General features: G+C 42.5%; 1 protein-coding gene across 5 annotated transcripts in view; it reads left to right on the top strand.

Annotated features, from left to right (window-relative positions):
* Positions 1-876: 876 nt before the first annotated feature.
* satb1a (SATB homeobox 1a) overlaps positions 877-20,112 on the top strand; it is a 29,113-nt gene continuing 9,877 nt past the window's right edge. Inside the window, exons 1-7 of one of the 5 annotated variants that reach the window (XM_054745195.2) lie at positions 877-939; positions 7,631-7,845; positions 7,987-8,386; positions 9,212-9,335; positions 13,457-13,568; positions 15,829-16,364; positions 17,761-17,958. In XM_054745195.2, coding sequence (XP_054601170.1) covers positions 7,644-7,845; positions 7,987-8,386; positions 9,212-9,335; positions 13,457-13,568; positions 15,829-16,364; positions 17,761-17,958 — 1,572 coding nt within the window. In that variant the 5' untranslated portion in view covers positions 877-939; positions 7,631-7,643. The other 4 variants (XM_054745190.2, XM_054745184.2, XM_015955809.3 and 1 more) reach the window with 4 other exon arrangements.

Raw genomic sequence — 20,112 nt, 5'->3', positions numbered from 1 at the left:
TGCTGCCCGCGGATAAATGGAGAAGGAAGTGACGCCACCATCAGCATCAGCCTGAGGAAGTCTGCAGCCGCAGACGAAACGTAGCGACAAAACAGGTAACAAAACTGTTTCTGTGTTTTAAAAAGAACGACAGCATGGAATTACTCCAATATGATGCCTCCACCCAGGCTCACTAACCATATCATGAGTTTATAATAACCACATCACATCCACAGCGAATGAGGTGGAAGGAAAATCTACCTAATTTGGGGAGAAACATGACTGTGTAAGAGTAAGGTGTCCCCTGAGAAGGGGCCCAAACTGAGGGAGCAGCGTGCTGCACTGGTAGCACGCTCTGTGAGCGTGTAATGGTCTTAATTATCATTTAGCTTGCCAGCCTCATCGAGGATGTGTCAAGCCAGAAATAAAATAGGAGCAGATGCACACACATAATAAAGTTTAAAACACACTGAACTGGATACCCAGAGGTGCAAGTAGGATGATGCAAACACTGGTGTGTTTCCACCCCACTGAGTGACATCTCTCTCTCACTCTTTGAATTAGTCACGATGAGTGATGTGTAACTAGCCATGACTCTTTCTGGCTGGGGAGGTAGCTAATTCACTTTGTTTAATTAGTCAAAAGTAGTAGAGCATGGACTGCTCCCTCTCCTCCAGCCATCGGCATCTGCAGCAGAGACAGATCTGGGATCATAGCGGTGGCAAGTCTTTGACTTGGACTGCTCTCTCTCTCTCTCTCTCTCTCTCTCTCTCTCTCTCTCTCTCTCTCTCTCTCTCTCTCTCTCTCTCTCTCTCTCTCTCTCTCTCTCTCTCTGTGTGTGTGTGTGTGTGAGTGTGTGTGAGAGAGATATTTGGATTACCTTCAGATATCTCCCGCTGATGCATGATTTCAGCTCCAGGTTTCTGCAGTTTTCTCTGATGAACTGTTAATCTCCATCAGGTACTGTAAAAATGTATTTTTTGTATATTATCACATTGAATTTGTTTTTGCCAGGTGTGTTAGAACAATTTAGACTGAAAAAAATGTTTGCACACTGTCTATTTAATTTTTATGTTATTAATCATTTTTTCCCTCATTATTTAATTCAGGAGGTAAACGCTTACTATTTATTAAGTAATTTATTATTTATTTGCTTGTATGTTTATTTATTTATTATTTTTCTTCCTCACTTTTCTTTATATATATATATATATATATATATATATATATATATATATATATATGAATTAGATTGTATTTTTTCTTGGTGGTGTTATTTTGTATTGCTGTTTTGTTGACATTGGAGAAAATAAATAAAGCATGTCTAATAAATAGGTTTTTGTTTTTGTTGTTTAGTATCAATACAAAAATCACTGAGTTTAACTCATACAAAAACAAAACAGACTGATCTTTATTTGTTTGATTCTAACAGAGTTTTTGCTTTCTGTAAGTCTTTTTTTTTGACATTTTGAACACGATCCACCAGTTTTGTGCCAACATAGCAGCAACTTCACTGCCTCTGTTTCACTTTCCAACCATGGAGAGCTCTAATCTACCCTAAAGACAATAATGAGCGCGTGCACAGCATGCAGCGGGAGCATAATACATAGATTTATGCGCAAATGTCATATTTAATGTATTAACGGCGCGCGCACGTGAATTCGTTATTGCGCCGCCGCCATATGTTAATCCAGCTGGTTGTTTCTCAGACTTCGTGTTTGGTGTGGGGGAGGAGAATGGGGGGTGCTTCGTCTCCCCCTCCGCGTGCGCACATTGCCTTCAGTGCCCCGGTGTCGGTGGGTGTAAAACCTCACACATGATCCAGGTAGAGGAGGAGGCACGGCTCCGCGCATTGTTCTCTCTGCAGCCTGGTGCACGGATTCGGTACAACACCGGGGCTCTGGGTGGATGATGGGAGGTCGCTGGGAACTTTGTCCTTCCACCGGAGAGACAGACGTCGTCTAGGACCGAAATAGGACACGGGCTGACTCATTCTGCACACGTGAGATCGTTTCTGTTAAATAAACGTTCAATCAGAGGAGGAACGGAGCGCGAGACATCCCGACAGTCGGGTCCTCATCAGGAGACCGATGGAAGCGACCTAAACAGAACCATCCAGATTGTGTCTGCAGGAACCAGATCACACCTGGACCCAACATCAGCAGAACCAGAAGGTTTACAGCGACGTGGTTCCGACTGGGGATTCGTTATTATTATTATTATTATTATTATTATTATTATTATTATTATTATTATTATTATTATTATTATTATTATTATTATGAGAAGCGGACCTGAATGTCCACAGAACTTTGACTGGACTTGAAGGTAATTGTTGTACAGATGAAGGTCAGACATAAATGTGTCCAAAACAGTTTTCATTTATTCATTTATGGAAACACAGCAGCTCTGTTGACATCCATTAAGGGATGCAGGTCACTAATTGGCTTCATTTAATTATGCATGTGATGTTCAACCTGTTCGTTTCAATATGTGTGTGTGTATATATATATATATATATATATATATATATATATATATATATATATATATATATATATATATATATATATATGTGTGTGTGTGTGTGTGTGTGTGTGTGTGTGTGTGTGTGTGTGTGTGTGTGTATATGTATATGCTAGAACTAAGAGATACACCCAAAATATAGTCTGGGATTTTCAGCATTATTGTGATTGCAAATCAAAAATCAGATTTTATCTTTCAGTCCATCACAGCACCAGTCAGGTGTATAAAGAGTTAAAACTGGTCCAATCAATGACAGGTCTTTCATGTGATCCTTTTAAGTTTTAAAATCAATCAAGTTAATCTGGAGTTGTATTTATTCTCGTTACTATAATTGTTTGTAGTGAGCTCAGCAGGTGAAAATCGGTATTAGGATTGGTCCTCATCGAGCCAGCTTTATTTAGACAGCACATTTCAAACACAATGGCAATTCAATGTGCTTTACACTTAGCATGAAATGGCACAACAATAAACAGGAGAACACAAATTTATAATTTAGAGATAAAAGGAAAATAGAATTTATGTTGAGCAATAGCATCACAGATTACAGCGGAGACGATGCAGCATAAGAAACAATTAATTCAAAGGCTGACGAGTACATTAGGGTTTTTAGTTTTTATTTAAACTCTAGAGTTGGGCAGATCTGAGGTCCTGGGGAAGCTGATTCCATAGGTGAGCAGCATAATAGCTAAAAGCATCTTCACCCTGTTTGGTTCTGACCCGAGGGTCTACCAGCTGATTGTTTCTAAGGACTATCAGAGCCCTGTTTATACAGGAATGAGATATGACATGCATTTTGGCCCCATGCCATTGAGTGATTTATAAACTAGTAGGAGCACTTTGAAATCTATTCTGTAGTTTACTGGTAACCAGTGTAGAGATCTAAGAACAGGAGTGGTGTGCTCCGTTCTCTTAGTTCTTGTTAGGACTCTAGCAGCAGCATTCTGAACAAGCTGCAGTTGCTTCACAGCTTTTTTGGAAAGACCAGTTAGGAGACCATTGCAGTAGTCCAGTCGACTAGTAATAAAAGCATGAAAAACGTTTCTCTAAGTCTGGTCTGGACATGAGACCTCTGACTCTTGATATTTGATGAAGGTAATAACATGGTGATTTAGTTATAACCTTAATATGTCCAGAGAAGTTCAGGTCTGAATCAATGGTAACATCAAGATTTCAAACCTGGGTCTTTGCCTTTATTCCCCTGGAGTCTAGCTGAAAAATAACATCCATCCTAACCTTCTTGTTGCCAAAGACAAAAACTTCAGTCTTGTCTTTGTTTAACTGACGGAAGCTTGACTGCATTGGGGACACACTGGCCGCGGAAGCGCCGCGAAAATGGGACCGCCTTCATTCGGCGCCCTTGTTAAGCTATTCTATAGACCACATGGGCCGCCGAAGCGCCGCGAATCGCCTCGCGCCGGCGCTCCAGCCCGCGCCGTGCAGCGATCATTTCGGCGTTGGCTCTATTTTTTTCGCGAGCCGCGGGTGAATCGCGTCAATTCTGTCAGGAAGTCAAACGTAGACATAAGAGGCAGGCCGGTAAAGTTAACAAAATAAAGCATTTCAAAATAAAATTCCGCAATAGTCAAATGTGTTCGTAAACAGACACTGCAGAAAAACCACACGAACACGCACACACACATACACACACATCGAACTTGTGTGCGTGTGTGACCACGTGAAGGGGGGAGTGGTTTTGGGTGTCTTTTCACCGGAGCAAACAGGACAGAGAGGCAGAAAGTCTGAGGCAAGCAGTTAGGATGGATGACTTTAAATTAATTATGGAAGTTGAGAAACACAAGGAGCTGTACGACCCCCGAAAAACATGATTGTTTACGTACCCATGTCGGAAGAAACTGCTAGGATACAGCTGCAGAATTGGAGCGGGTTCCAAGAGATTCAACTGGCAGAAACAACTCATACCATAGGTTCACACACACGCGCGCGCGCACGCGCACAAACACTCAAACGTAGGAAAAGAGCTGAGAAAAGGCAGAGAGGAAATGGAGGACACCAAGTGTTTAAAAGAAAAACTACAGCTGAGCCGAGGCGCGCCTCGACTGGGGCGCGTCTGATCTGAACTGAGGAGCGGCGAGCAGCGGCCGAATTTCGTGAGCGATTCGCTTCTCGGCGCTTCGCGGCGCTTCCGCGGCCGGTGTGTCCCCGGCGTTAACTTACTCTAGACACTAACAGCGTGAGTCCAGCGGACGGTAGTTAAGTGATAGGGCTAGATAGATCTGGGTGTCATCAGCATAGCTATGATAGGCTATGTTGCTATTGTTAATGACCTGACCCAGAGGGAGCATGTAAAGATTGAAGAGTAGTGGTCCTAGAATTGAGCCTTGGGGACCCCACATGTCATGGTGATCAGCTTTGATCTGTGATCCCCAATAGAGACAACATAGCCTTGTCTTGATCAGGTAAAGTATATCTATTTTTAAGTGCAGGTAAATTTCAGATTATAGTAAATTCAGAAAGAGTGCTAAACATGTTTTTGTGTCTTCAATAACCAGCTCTACTTAGATTGTTAAAACCTCAAAGGGAGAGAAAATAAAAAGTAAAATCATATTTAGGACAGACATTTAGGAGGACCAGCAGAAGATTTGTGATTTGTATTAAAGTGACACCATAACAAATCTCAGGGGTACTTCTGAGTTAAAAAATGTTCATGAAATACGTAGGTGGAGTAACCAGGTAGGTAGGTTTTAACTGTTGCTAATCTGCAACACCTGCCTCCAGAGGGTTAAAAACATTAATCTCTAATTTTTGACTCTATGTGATGAGTGAGAGGTTGGGAGTAGGATGAGTATGGTGGTGCAAGCTCTCACTGGCTGAGGAAATCTTCTTCAACCATTTAAAAAGATGATTGGAGGAGTAAATCAGAGATGACGGGATGTGTGATTTGGACAGGTGTGCAGTCTTTAGGCACACTGTTTCCTGGAAGCATGTAATATGTGGCCAAAGTAGGTCAGGATGCTTTAATTATCAGAGTTTAGTTCGATAAAAGTCAAAGATAAACACATTTCACATCAAGCAGACAAGGCTTATGATTTAAAAAGTCTACCAGCTGCTCAGTTTGTCCTGTTATAAACGTATCCTGATCTAGGTTGACAGGACCTCCATCTCTTTAAAGTGACGGTGTGCGTTTTTCCTGGCGATAGGGGGCAGTAGATACCTAAATCGTTGCAAGCAATCAGTATTTTTGTATTGAAGTAAGACCTTACCAGTGGATTCCCATTAGGGTCAAAAAGCCCCAGGGAGTGCAAACCAGCAAAACACCAAGCGCATCAGACTCCCTTTTATCACTGGCAGCAAGTGAAGAGGTAAATGTGTAAAACAATGTTTATGAATGGTGAAATTTTGTAACCGTTTGTTACAAATCAGTAAATGCATTTTGTCCTTAAGGGCTCCGTAGAAGGAAACATGGCATCTAATATGGCGTCGCCCAGAGACTAAGACCCTCTTTAGGGCAGGGCAATATATCGAAAATTAATCAATATCGAAAACTCTGACTCTTATCGTGATCATTTTCCCCATGTCAATGAATCTGATGATAAAAAATTAAGAGGTGTGTAGGTTGGCAACATTTATGTCCCTTTAAGAAGCTGTATCACCTTGAGTCTCGTAAAAATGTGACTCAACACAATACATGTGACAGCCCCATCTAGTGGATAACTTTTGTTTCTGCGCATACCTGCAGTTGTTGTCCACTTATAATTATCGAGGTGAAATCCTCAATATACCGTGATATTGGTTTTAGGCCGTATCGCCCATCCCTAACCCTCTCCCATGTATTTTAAACCTGATTTTTATGGTTATATGTTGTGAAGCCGCCAATATTTTTTAACAGCTCGGCATCATTTCATTCACTTTCAGCAACATTTCGATTGATATTTTCAGAGATTATCAGTAAAAACTACACATTGTCTCTTTAACAGGATTAGTACTCTCCTCAACATGTGCCATCCCATCATATATTTCTACTCAGTATGTTTCATTTTAATGTTATAAATAGTTATAAACAACATGATTAACTCTAATAATTATTTAAAGGGTAAATTCACATGAAAGCCCCAGTGTGTAAAAAAATTCAACTCCTTAGCGCCACGCAGTTCAGAGCAGGTATTGCAGCAACAGTATCCCACATGCATCAAAAGGTCAGTGTGTCATTGTTGAGGTGTGTGCACGGCTACGGGGAAGAGTCACACTGAGTAGCACAGACAGCTACTTCGAGGCCACACACAGAAAACACCACACACCATTTTTCAACTGTCTGCACGTTTTATTCACCGATTCTGCTGCTTCCTACGGTCAGTGTCTCTCTCAGGGAATCCACAGCCCTCTGTTTGTGTCTTGTGAATAAATGTAGAACAAGTCAGATCAGACATTTGCAGCAACTGTCTTCTTGCTGTCACTTCTATCACGTCACCTGTCTCCCTCTCCACCGCAGCTGTGCGTCCAGCACAACTGTTATCAGAAAGTCCCAGCTTTAATTTCAGCGATCACGTGTAGTTAGAGCAGGGCAAGCAACCCAAAGGAAAGGAGCAGAAATTCCCCCAAACCAGCAACGTTTACGGAGGAGGACTTTCATGTCAAAGCGCAAACGTGAAATGTAGCATTATAGCTTTTATGTCCCTAAACGGCTTCGGTATTTCAAGGCGGCGCATGATTATGGAGCATCGAGTAGTTTTCGTATTTAAAATGTAAAATTTCCAGCTAATTGGAATATTTAAGTAGACGATAGTGAGAAATATTAATGAAAATGGACAAGTTTTTGAACGGATGCACAGCATTTAGTAAACAAGTAATAATATTACATACTGTGGCTTAAACCAACAGTTCACTTGTGGAAATTATTCAGAAGAACTTTTCATGAATCAGACGTTCATGTTCCTATAATCAGGACATTTTTATCTTTTCTTTTTTACTTTTTAAAGTTTTGTTGCATTAACAGAATTTTTCTAGAACCTGTGTGAAGTTGACGCTGCAGTTTTTCATCATTTCAAAATAACTTTATAAAGTGGTGGTTTTAAATGTTCTTTACAAGCATGGATTATGTGACAACAATCACACCACTGCTCTGTCGGTGTAAGGACGACTTATTTACACGTGCTTTCATCTTTAACAGTGTGAAGCCACAGATGGATCCAACGTGTGATGGAGTAACCGACACTGAGAGCAGGGACCTAGCTATAAACCCTCGACCCCCTCCTGCCAAGGTGGCTCGGCTGGAGCAGCACATGATGGGATCCTCGACTCCAGAGAGGAGAAGGCAGGGCAGTCCTGCGGTCAACACCTCCTGCCAGGTCCAGAAACCCACAACCTCAGTGCAGCACACTAAAGGTTCTGATCATGAGGATTAAAATGTTTTAATTATTATCATGTACTTAATTTCTTCTGTGTTCTACGTCTGTAATGCTCCTGCAGTCGTTTCTTTGTAGTGCCATGAGCTTTTCATGATAAACGTTCCATTTGCCACCACAGCAACCCTGCTGCCGGTCTTCTGTGTGGTGGAGCACAAAGAATATTTTTTGGAGGTTGAGAGAAAAGAGGAACATGCTGAGTTTGTGCTGGTCAAACGAGACCTTCTGTTCAATCAGCTGATAGAGATGGCCCTGCTGACGCTGGGCTACTCCCACAGCTCTGCAGCACAGGCTAAAGGTGCACACACATACACCTATTTATACACACATTTAGACTCAGATTTATCCAGCATGTGTGTGTGTGTGTTGTGTGTGTGTTGTGTTGTGTGTTCAGGTCTGATCCAGGTGGGCAGGTGGAACCCGGTTCCTCTGTCGTGTGTAACCGACGCTCCTGACGCCACAGTGGCCGACATGCTGCAGGATGTTCACCATGTTATCACACTGAAAATCCAGCTGCACAGGTAGGAGGCAGACAGGATGCTTATCTCCAGCCTCCATACCCGCATCTATAAATAATGTATGACATCATTACTCTCTCACAGCAGAAAAGCTGAACAAGGATCCGTGTTTTCATCACAGATTCACTGATTTTTATTTCAAATCAAAGGATTTTATCCCAGAAAACCCCTGATTTATGGCCTGGTTTCTTTTCTCCACGACCTGAGCTGGAGAAAAGAGTTTAGAAAAATAAGATGATAAACCTAAAACCATCACCTAAAGAGAAGGGAACATCTGAGCCCACGAAGCAGACGTTCTCTCTAAAATGTGTTACTCTCTCCAGTGGTTTTGCTTCTCTGATCTCATGTTCTCAGACTAAAACCCAGAAGAGTGATTATTTTTAAAGTCTCATGATTTCTTTTAAGGTCTGGCTTTATTCTGCAGCCCAGAGTCTCTTAAGGAAGGGAGTTTTATTATTTAACGCATGCATTTCCTCCAGTTTTGAGACATGCATGTGTTAGATGTACAAACAATGTTTAGCTGTGTTTATTTTGTTGTTGTTGTTTGATGCATCCTGCAGCTCTGAAGGGAATTCTGGGATAGTAACACTAGGAATGTCCCGATCAGCATTTTGGGCTTCCGATCCGATCTTTTAACTTCAAATCCGAAATATAAATCGCCACATGATTCATCATCCATGTGGTTGACTTCTTTTGGAACACCCGATCATAAACAGGGCGAGACAGGAAAAGGAGGCCTCTACACACCTCCGATCACTGAAAAACATGAAAAAATCATCCTCAGGATTGGGACATCTCATCAGTTTGTTTTTCTTGGATCTTTGCCAGCTGTCCCAAACTGGAGGACCTGCCAGCAGAGCAGTGGAGTCACTCCAAGGTGAGGAACGCTCTAAAGGAGCTCCTGAAGGACATGAATCAGAGCTCCCTGGCCAAAGAGTGCCCACTCTCTCAGGTATCACATGCATCCACCTGACACTGCGTCTCCTGTCCTCCTAACCCTGACTCTGGTTTTATTATCTAACCTTTAAAACACAAACAAATAAGCAGAAGTCAAAAGGAGATGGTTAAATGGACGTGAAGCTGCATTTTGCCCTTCTCTGTCTTGTGTGTGTCTGTGACTGTGTTTGTGAGTGGATATGTGGACCAATGATTATACAGGAAGTCCAGATGCTAAGGCTGATAATGTCTGCTGTGTGGGGGAAGGAAAAACAGATAAGGAGAGATCAGTATCTCTTAAAAAGCTATGCTGCCTTGGCTAATGCCTATCTGGATCTGCAGACTTCCAGCCTGTCTGTCTGCAACAGCTCCACCTCATGTATTCCGTCATTCCTTTCATCACTCCATCCTTTATTTTAAAATGATTTTACTCACATCTGGAAGTGTGTTCCGGTGCAAAAGTTATTAATAATTATTATCTTATTCATTTCCTACAGGATTGATGGGCTAATGGCTAGGCTAATTCAAATTAGTGTCGACTCAAAAAGGCTCCCGTTTCTACATTTCATGCAAGCAATATTAATGAACTTTTCCATGGTGATAAAATTAACAAACATGTTATTTATAAGCATTAATAACACCAGCAGCAGCTAGATGTACAAGCATTGTGGAGTCTTACAGAAATACTAATAATAATGAATAAAATTAAACAAACTGTTTTACAGATGTTAAAGTTCATCGGTACATTCACACAAGACCAGTTTTAGCTTGGAAGAAGCCAGTATAACTTCAAATCAATTCTTAATTCAGGTTAAAATTTAGATTTAAAATGAAGAAAAATAACTGCTAATTTATGTTTTAGAGGTAGCAGCCACAGAAGAGAGGCTAAAACTACCCTTTCCCCAACAACCTGTCATTATCTGGCAATATGGGTGTGGAGTGGTGTTCTGCTGCAAGCGCGGAGTGACTGGCACTGGGTCTGGACAGACACGGTCGAGATAGGAATCGTGGTACGTAGCTCGAAAGGAAACAAGAGTGAGTGGTGGCTCCAGAATAATGAAAAGGGACCCACAGAAAGTCAACAGGTCTGGTAGACGGACAGGCTGGTGTGAAAAACTCCGGACAAATTTCCAGTGAGTTGGTCTGCTGAATCAAGTGTGTTGGACCTGAGAAATCCCTAAAATGTGCTGGACATGAAAAGCCCTGGTCTAAACTGTTTTGAGGCTGTTATGGAGTGTGAATCAATGTGAATCAGTGTGTGTGTGTGTGTGTGTGTGTGTGTGTGTGTGTGTGTGTGTGTGTGTGTGTGTGTGTGTGTGTGTGTGTGTGTGTGTGAGTGTGTATCATTGTGTATGAGTGTGTGTGTGTGTGTGTGTGTGTGTGTGTGTGTGTGTGTGTGTGTATCATTGTGTGTGAGTGTGTATCATTGTGTATGAGTGTGTGTGAGTGTGTATCAGTGTGTGTGAGTGTGTATCAGTGTGTGTGAGTGTGTATCAGTGTGTGTGAGTGTGTATCGTTGTGTATGAGTGTGTGAGAGTGTGTATCAGTGTGTGTGAGTGTGTATCAGTGTGTGTGAGTGTGTATCAGTGTGTGTGAGTGTGTATCAGTGTGTGTGAGTGTGTATCAGTGTGTGTGAGTGTGTATCAGTGTGTGTGAGTGTGTATCAGTGTGTGTGAGTGTGTATCAGTGTGTGTGAGTGTGTATCAGTGTGTGTGAGTGTGTATCGTTGTGTATGAGTGTGTGTGAGTGTGTATCAGTGTGTGTGAGTGTGTATCATTGTGTATGAGTGTGTGTGTGTGTGTGTGAGTGTGTATCAGTGTGTGTGAGTGTGTATCATTGTGTGTGAGTGTGTATCATTGTGTATGAGTGTGTGTGTGTGTGTGAGTGTGTATCAGTGTGTGTGAGTGTGTATCATTGTGTGTGAGTGTGTATCATTGTGTATGAGTGTGTGTGTGTGTGTGAGTGTGTATCAGTGTGTGTGAGTGTGTATCATTGTGTGTGAGTGTGTATCATTGTGTATGAGTGTGTGTGTGTGTGTGAGTGTGTATCATTGTGTATGAGTGTGTGTGAGTGTGTATCAGTGTGTGTGAGTGTGTATCAGTGTGTGTGAGTGTGTATCATTGTGTGTGAGTGTGTATCATTGTGTATGAGTGTGTGTGAGTGTGTATGAGTGTGTGTGAGTGTGTATCAGTGTGTGTGAGTGTGTATCATTGTGTATGAGTGTGTGTGTGTGTGTGTGTGTGAGTGTGTATCAGTGTGTGTGAGTGTGTATCATTGTGTGTGAGTGTGTATCATTGTGTATGAGTGTGTGTGAGTGTGTATCAGTGTGTGTGAGTGTGTATCAGTGTGTGTGAGTGTGTATCATTGTGTGTGAGTGTGTATCATTGTGTATGAGTGTGTGTGAGTGTGTATGAGTGTGTGTGAGTGTGTATCAGTGTGTATGAGTGTGTATCATTGTGTATGAGCGTATGTGAGTGTGTATGAGTGTGTGTGAGTGTGTATCAGTGTGTGTGAGTGTGTATCAGTGTGTGTGAGTGTGTATCAGTGTGTGTGAGTGTGTATCAGTGTGTGTGAGTGTGTATCATTGTGTATGAGTGTGTGTGAGTGTGTATCAGTGTGTGTGAGTGTGTATCATTGTGTATGAGTGTGTGTGAGTGTGTATCAGTGTGTATGAGTGTGTATCATTGTGTATGAGCGTATGTGAGTGTGTATGAGTGTGTGTGAGTGTGTATCAGTGTGTGTGAGTGTGTATCAGTGTGTGTGAGTGTGTATGAGTGTGTGTGAGTGTGTATCAGTGTGTGTGAGTGTGTATCAGTGTGTGTGAGTGTGTATCAGTGTGATAAGTAGATAAGGACTGCCAGCATACAACCATAGACAAAGCCAAACTAGTCTCAGGATGAAACTGCACCAGAAGAACCACATTTTGCTGCTGGTGATGATTTTTACCATTTTAAAGACCAAGTTGACTGAGAAACTTGCTATTTTGGATCATCACTTGGGAGTTTAACATGCAGGGAGAATGTAAAATAGAATTCTACACTTATTTCCTGCATGAGATAAACGGGGAAGTTCGGATCAGAGACGTTGGTCCGATCTACGTCACACATCTTGGCTCATGACAGGAAAGACTGTTGTTGATTTAGCATCCCAGAGAGAGCAGAGCACATCCCAGCATGTAGAACCTAACAGTTCGCATTAGCCGCTCCACAACACGACATAACTCCTTCAGCCTTGTGTTATTTGTGGAGATAAAACATCCATGTTGCAGAGCAAACAGTCAGTCGTACAGTCGTGTTGCTGTTAGCCAATCAGAGGAGAGATGTTCCAATATCAGGAAATAAGAAACTAAAAGCTGTTGCTAACTGCTGCCTCCTTAAACAGGAGCAGCAGAACCTTTTAAACTAGAGGCCGTCATTGAAGTGTTGAAAAAACGAGTGAACTTGGTCTTTAAATAATCATAGAATTTAATGGAACCCTGTGATTCTAAATAGACCTCGCAAAGAATCTTTTAGTTCAACACAGCAGCTGTTAGCCCATAAACTCTATTTCTTCAAACAAAGGCTGTTCAGGGGGCGATTTACAACTGATAAAAAAATATTCACAACTTCTAATGAAAAAATTTCAAAAGCAAACACTTTTTAATAATCAGGTAGTAGTAACCAGCTCAGTCTATTATTTCCCTTAAAGGAGCCATGGACATTTGGAAAAAGAAAAATTGTTCACTCTTTGGCTTTGTTTTATGATCTTTCCTCCTCCGACTCCTCCTCCTCCGCCTACACCCCCTTAACCTCCCCCTCTGGTGCTCTTGTTGGTGAAAAGCAGATTAAAATAAATATGTGATGATGAAAAGTGTAATCAGACGTAAAGATTGCACAGAATGTTGGTCTTAAGGGAAAAGCTGTGTGTGCCACTGAGAGACAGGTCTCCGATGACCTCTGGTGATTTTGTCTGATTACACACACACACACGTTGACACACTCATCAGTCTTTATTATCTTGTTTTCCCGGGGGTCGTTTTATTAACACAGATCTGGGATCATTAATATCAGATGTGTGAACAGCTGAGACACTCGGGCCACCCGTGGCAGGAGCAGGAGGATGTAATGAATTCTCTTTGTCTCTTCCTTTCTGTTTCAGAGCATGATCTCCTCCATTGTAAACAGCACTTACTATGCAAATGTCTCTGCTGCAAAGTGTCACGAGTTTGGTCGATGGTACAAACACTTCAAGAGGTCCAAATGCATCAAGGGTGAGAGGTTTTAATCATTCTTACGCCACATAAACCAGGTTTCAAGATAGTAAGAAAGCCTTGTTTTTTGTTCTTTTATCTTATTTTTAGTCACACACAAAAAACAATGCTAATATTCTTAAATATGATCAACTTTTAGTGTTTTGAGTAAGCGAAACTGCCAATAAGTAAACAAAAGTTGTTTGGCAGCAATTCTTAAAGCTAAGAAAACTAATCTTCAGAGGTGTGGACTCGAGTCAGACTCAAGTCATTATTTTAATGACTTGTGACTTGACTTAGTAAAATATTTATCATCATTGTAATTAAATTGAAGTTGGACAGATGACTTGATTATGACTTGAAATTTCAAAGTTAAGGACTTGGACTTGACTTGGATTTCCACATCATTGACTTTGGACTCGACTTGGACTTGGTTGTCTTTGACTTGGACTTGACTTGAGACTTGACTGGAAAGACTTGTGACTTACAAAGCAATGACTTGGTCACACCTCTGCTAATCTTGTGTTGTATTTATTTACTTGTTCTAAGAATTCTAGCCAAACAACCTTAGTTCAGATCATTGGCAGTTTTTTTACTCAAAACAAGACATTTTCTTCATATTTTAAGAGCAAGTTCACTTGTTTTTTCAACATATTCTCAGTGGTCTCTAGTTGTGAGTCGATCTCTTTGAGAAAAAGCTCTGGCGCTCCTGTTTCAGGAAGTAGAAGTGAGCCGGAAAAGAGGAGAGCTGAAGACGGCAGGATATGGAGTCTTATTTCCTGATTATCAAACATCTCACCACTGATTGGATAACAGCAACCAACTCTACCGCTGGCTCTCTTTGCTTTGCAACGCTGATGTTTTATCTCCAAAAATAGCACAAGCCTGAAATAGTTCTGTCGTGTTGTGAAGTTGCTAATGCTAATGGTTAGCTTTTACTAGTCAAGACACTCTGTGGTCTCTGCTGGACGCGATTTAGCTAAATTTAAGCTGTGTGACGACGGCCTTGCCTTTCTTGCGTCTGGCTGGCTAAAGGGGTTCTTCTACAATTGACTGTTTCATTTGGCCACTAATTGTTATGTGATAAGATAATTAAAAATTTTAATCAGGTTTATTGAAACCAAACTGTTAAAATAATGGAAAAACCCTCCATGACGTCAGAATTCCGAGGCTTCGACTTGAAGCCTAATGGGCGGTTCTGATCACCGCCATCTTGGTCATGTCAAAAATCTCGTCATGCCCAGACCATCCAAAAATGGGCAGAGGTTTAGCTGAGAGCAAGGCTCTGAGGATCTGAGTCAGCCACTAATTTCACAGTTACAAGCTAACTGAGTTAACCAAAGCTAACAAAGGTTTTTGGGCACTTTCACTTGATCAGAAGTTGAGTGTTTTGATTCCCAATGGAGCCCCCAAGGGGGTGGCCAGAGGTGGCCATGGCCACACCTAGAAAATTGCTGGCCCCCCAGGAAACGCCAGTGTTAATAAATATTTTTAGTGTTCACTCAAACCATAAATTGATCTTGTTTATTCATTACATTATTGTAAATCAAAATAAAATGTATACAATTAATGAGTAAAGGAATAGTCAGAATTTGAAAAAATACACGTTTCTGCTGTTCGCCATTTAAAAAAGGTTTTTCTCCATAGTTTTTTGTGAACACAGCAACAGGTTAAATAAACAAAAAAAAATTATTAAAAATACATTTTTAAAAAAATTTTGAAATAACATTTTAAATAACTGAAATGTATTTTTCTGAAGTGTTTGTAAAATTTAAGTTATATGTTTTGGATACGTACTGTTTTAATAAAAATTAATAAAGGGGCAATGCAATACATCGCCACGGGTTAAATTCTCCCTGACTTACCACAAGGACCAATTTGGTGTGCCACCCCAAAAATTTCTTTGGCCTTATCAAAATTTTCTGGAGGCACCCCTGTTGATTCCAGAGGGTCGTGTGTTGAAGTCTCCTTAGGCAGAAAACTGAACCCTGACAGTTTCTCCTGAGTGCTGTACTCATGCCATTTCACTGCTCCTTTGGGATAGGTCAGACGCATAGAAATAATTTCACCAAGCAGATTAATAAAGTATCAATTCTAATTTTTAATAAGCATTTTCAAGACTCCAGTCATTTTACAAATAACTCAGAGCCCAGCGATTCTTAGTTCTACCTGCAGATGCTTTGGTCTTTGTGAAAGATCGGGGTTTAAAGAGGTTCTGAGGACTGATATTGATTTTCTAACATCAGTGTAATCTGTGTTTTCTGTCTTCCTCTTTGTCCAGAGGCTGACAGTTTTCCTGAGCTGTCTGCAGATCTGCCCGTCCCCCAGCAGCCTCCAGCGAGCGGTCCAGCTGATCAGAACTCAAACCTTCTATTCCCCCATGGAGCAGTTGCCAACATCTGTCCTCGCTCAGCCCTCAGTCTCCACCCTCCAGGGCTGGTTAGCCAGCCTCTCAGCTCCCAAATGGTCAACCAGCAGCTCGTCATGGCTCAGTTCCTTAACCAGCAGTACGCTGTCAACCGTATGCTGGCTGGCCCGGGTCCATCCTCTTCACCACAGCAGTATCTCAACCACCCCCCTGTAGGAAGAACTCCTGCCAAGGTCTTTTCTAAACCCCCTGATACTCAAGCCCTACAGCAGCCCGCGAGCATTCCAGGGGGAGGCGCTACAACCGGGCTGCAAAATCAGACAGCAGCCGTGTCTTCAGCTGCACCAACGGACGTCCCGGGTGACATCTACCAGAATGTGAGAGAAGAGCTGAAGAGAGCGGGCATCTCCCAGGCTATCTTTGCCCGTGTGGCTTTTAACCGGACCCAGGTATAGCTAGGAGGGGTGCGCAGAATGAAAGCTAGCTTTGCTGGTGTTCTCATTGGCACGGTGTGTGCTGCAGTGTCCCCTCCCCCTGTGTAAGTGTGATAATGTATTTGTGCCAGCTCTCTGCAGCTCGAAGCCGGTGCCAGCAGTAAAGCAGCTGCTAGGCCGACTAATCACAACCCCTCAGAGAAATGCTGCCTGGCTCTCGCTCACTCGATCCCATTGTCGCGGTTTCTCACCACCTATTCTGGCAGCCTTCTTATCCTCCTAACCTTCACCTCTCGTGGTCACTCCATCTTCTTCATCCTCTGTTTGTGCCACATGCCTATGAGAGAAGTGCTGCGTTATTTGAGTCCATCATCCTATATTCACCACCACACCAACAGGAAGGATATTATTATATTATTATTTCAATAATCCCCTCTGGTTTTACCCACCCCTGAAGTCCGAAGTGCTTTGGTGCCAGCCACACACGCTGGGCATGACTCCAAAACATTATCTACAAGTGAAAGACACATTTGATGGTTCCACACAAAGACTCATTTTTCTCAGAGGCAGAATGTTGGGGGCCATCCAGCAGTGTGTTAAGGTCTGAATAGGGAGGCTTTTCCTTCATGCTGGTGTGAAATCTTCTTGGGGAAAAAAGCCCTGAGATTTGCATGAAGGGTTTGTCGGCTTCCCTGTATGAAGAAGCTCCCAGAACAAAGCAAGTTCAGTAATGAGCTCATCACTGACTACATAAACTGGCTGTGAATGGAAAAACTTTTTGAGCTCTTTCAAACTGCAGGATAAGCTGTATGTCTTAAAGTCCCATTAGTCGTCACACACTGGTGAAATTTGTTCTCCGCGTTTGACTGATGCCCTGGGGCAGTGGTGAGATACCCTGGGGCAGTGGTGAGATGCCCTGGGGCAGTGGTGAGCTGCAGACACGGCTGCACTCGGGAACTATTTAGTGGTTTGACCCCCCCATTCGAACCCTAAATGTTGAGTGTCAAGCAGTGAAGCATTGGGTCCCACTTTTAAAGTCTTTGGTATGGCCCAACTGGGGATTTGAACCCACGATCTCCCAGTCCCATGCAGGGCAGACACTCGACCACAAGGCCACTGAGCTGGTATCTTTTGAAATTGATTTTGAACCAGACGTCTCTTGTGTGTCTGAGCCTGAAAGACTAAAATGAAATGATTGGTTTCAAACTGGACTCAGCAGACAGATGTAACCTCCAGGAAGAATTAGATCAATAACGCTAATCTCTAATGAATCTATGTGCTTTATTTGGCATTACACCTGGAAATGGGATTAAAGCAGTGGTGATGTATCAAAGAGGAAGTCCAGCCAATATTGATTTTAAAACTAATGATCCAAAAATAGAAACAAAACATCAATCTGTGTGTTTATTAGGGTCTGCTGTCAGAGATCCTACGGAAGGAGGAGGATCCAAAACACGCCTCCCAGTCCCTGCTGGTCAACCTGCGAGCCATGAACAGCTTCCTTCAGCTCCCCGAGGCTGAGAGGGAGCGCATCTACCAGGAGGAGAAGGAGCGGAGCCTGACAGGATTCACCCCCGGCTGCAACAACACACCACCAAGATCCACACAGGTCAGCCAGGGCAGAGAGCTCCTAGATCAGAGGGTCAGACCGGTTTTTAAACTTTGCTCTGTGTCATGATGAAAGTTCTACAACAACACCAACCATTTATCTCCTAAGTTCAGCCTCAGATGAACAACACTTGGACCAAGTCAAAAAAAATCAGCTAAAAAGCTAAAAACACTGAATTCAGCCTACTGAACATTAGAAACAATAAACATTCACCTCCATCCAAACACATGGCCATAATCATCAGCAAGCTTGAGCATTAATATAAAAGCAGACCTACTTACAGTTCACTGGTCTAAAACATTCAAGTTTGTGCTAAACACAAGGAAAGACCTTGTTAAAGGTCAACTTTACTGAAAATAAATTTATTTTTAATGATTATTTCTGATTTTAATCGAAACAGGTGCACTAGAGCTTTTTTCCCCCTCAAGTACAACTGACAAATCATTCATTTATACTATTGACTACACATTACTTAGCAAACAGATTTAGCTCTGTAGGTTGGTCTGGCTACGCTCCATTGTAGCCTCAGCAGGCCTGCCATTGACCCAAACACTTTTGGGTCTTGCCAATCACAGCACTCTGTTTGCTGGGCGGGATTAGCCGATGATGTCAGAGCTGCGATGGAGAAAGCAACAAAGATGGCATTGGCTCAGGAAAGGCGCTCGTTTGAAATGGCTTTGATGTTAACTTTGAACAATTAATTAAATTTAACAATTTGTTAAATGACAAAAATTAGTTGAGGTTTTTCTTGGACCCCGTGACAACCCCGTTCTTCAACAGTACGGACTGTCCCGTTGACTGTTTTCCATTGCGATGGGTATATTACGCTGTTCGTTGCTCTGATTGGTCCAAGCACTGTCCAGTTTCATGCAGAGGCAGTTTGGTAGACAACCGTAGACTCCACCCCTATGAAAGGTCCATGGCCAGACTATGGCTGTGTTCGAGATGAGCTAGTTCTGTGCAGATTGGATCACCAGTGATCAGCGAGCAGTGCATGCCGGTTAAATTTGTGTCCGACTTGACGCCGACTTGCTCTGACGTCATGCATACGTAGGTAACGACAACCTCGTGAGATCAAGGCGGCCGCAGATTTTGGAGCAAGGCGCTGCAGTTGCTCTCCATCGGCTGCAAAACATAGAGGATGACGGGAAACGCCTGGCTCTCACCTGATCTAAGATCTGATTGGTTCACATTTTGATCCAAACATCTGGTGGTAGAATGAGAAACGTTAGTTGGTCACATGTATTCTGTAAGTCATGTTACGTTGATGATGACAACTCTATAGGCCATAAAGAGAAATGTGATTTCTGTTCTTTTGTCACGTTTCCTATGAGCACACTAAACCTACAGCTGATGACCTTTACTTATTATTGCAGTCATGTCTTCATATCCAATATATGATATCCACAAGCACATGAGGATGTGTTTCAGCTGCTAACAGGCACCAGAATTAAAATGGAAAATTAAACAAGTGTGAACGCTAACGCGATATCTTCAGCCATCGTCACCCGCGAGCTACACATGCAGGAAATTGTGTCCGACTTAAATGCCGGCTTTCAGCCACTCCCCCTGCTGCTTCCGTCTGCTCTCGTCTGTTTTCCGGGCGAGGCGCAGCTCAACTCGAACACGGCCTATATATTTACATGTATAGGATGGATAGCCAGGCTACATTAAAGGTACAATAACAGGGCTGCCAACACACACATTTGACCCTCTTTACACGCTCTCACGCCACACCTCCAATATCTCACACTAAACCAGCGCCTGCGCTCCCCAAACACGCATCACGCAAAGTGTGTAGGGCCAAATAAAAAATGGTTATTTTAAGTCTAGCATTAGCTACTGAACAGCATGCGCACAAACAACACACAAGTAATAATTTAACTGGCGTTGTTTCACACACAGACTCCCATCTGTATAATCCAAGCCGATGTGCTTTTTCCCGCTCTGGTTGTGAGATGGGAAGAGCGGTGAGCGCCACCTGCTGTTGATGGGACGGGCATGCCCGGTTCTCCCAGAACCGTGAGCTGCGGCTGCACGTGCCGCCAAAATGACATTCTTTATTTAGAAATGCAGCCGCGTCGCCAGTCGGCGTTGACGGAGCTTCAGTCCCGAATGTTTTTCTTTTGTTTTCACTCATCAGCCACAGATCGT

This window comes from Nothobranchius furzeri, chromosome 11 (genome assembly GCF_043380555.1).
Source record: "Nothobranchius furzeri strain GRZ-AD chromosome 11, NfurGRZ-RIMD1, whole genome shotgun sequence".
Taxonomy (NCBI): Eukaryota; Metazoa; Chordata; class Actinopteri; order Cyprinodontiformes; family Nothobranchiidae; genus Nothobranchius; species Nothobranchius furzeri.
This window is presented reverse-complemented; position numbering and strand designations above follow the sequence as displayed.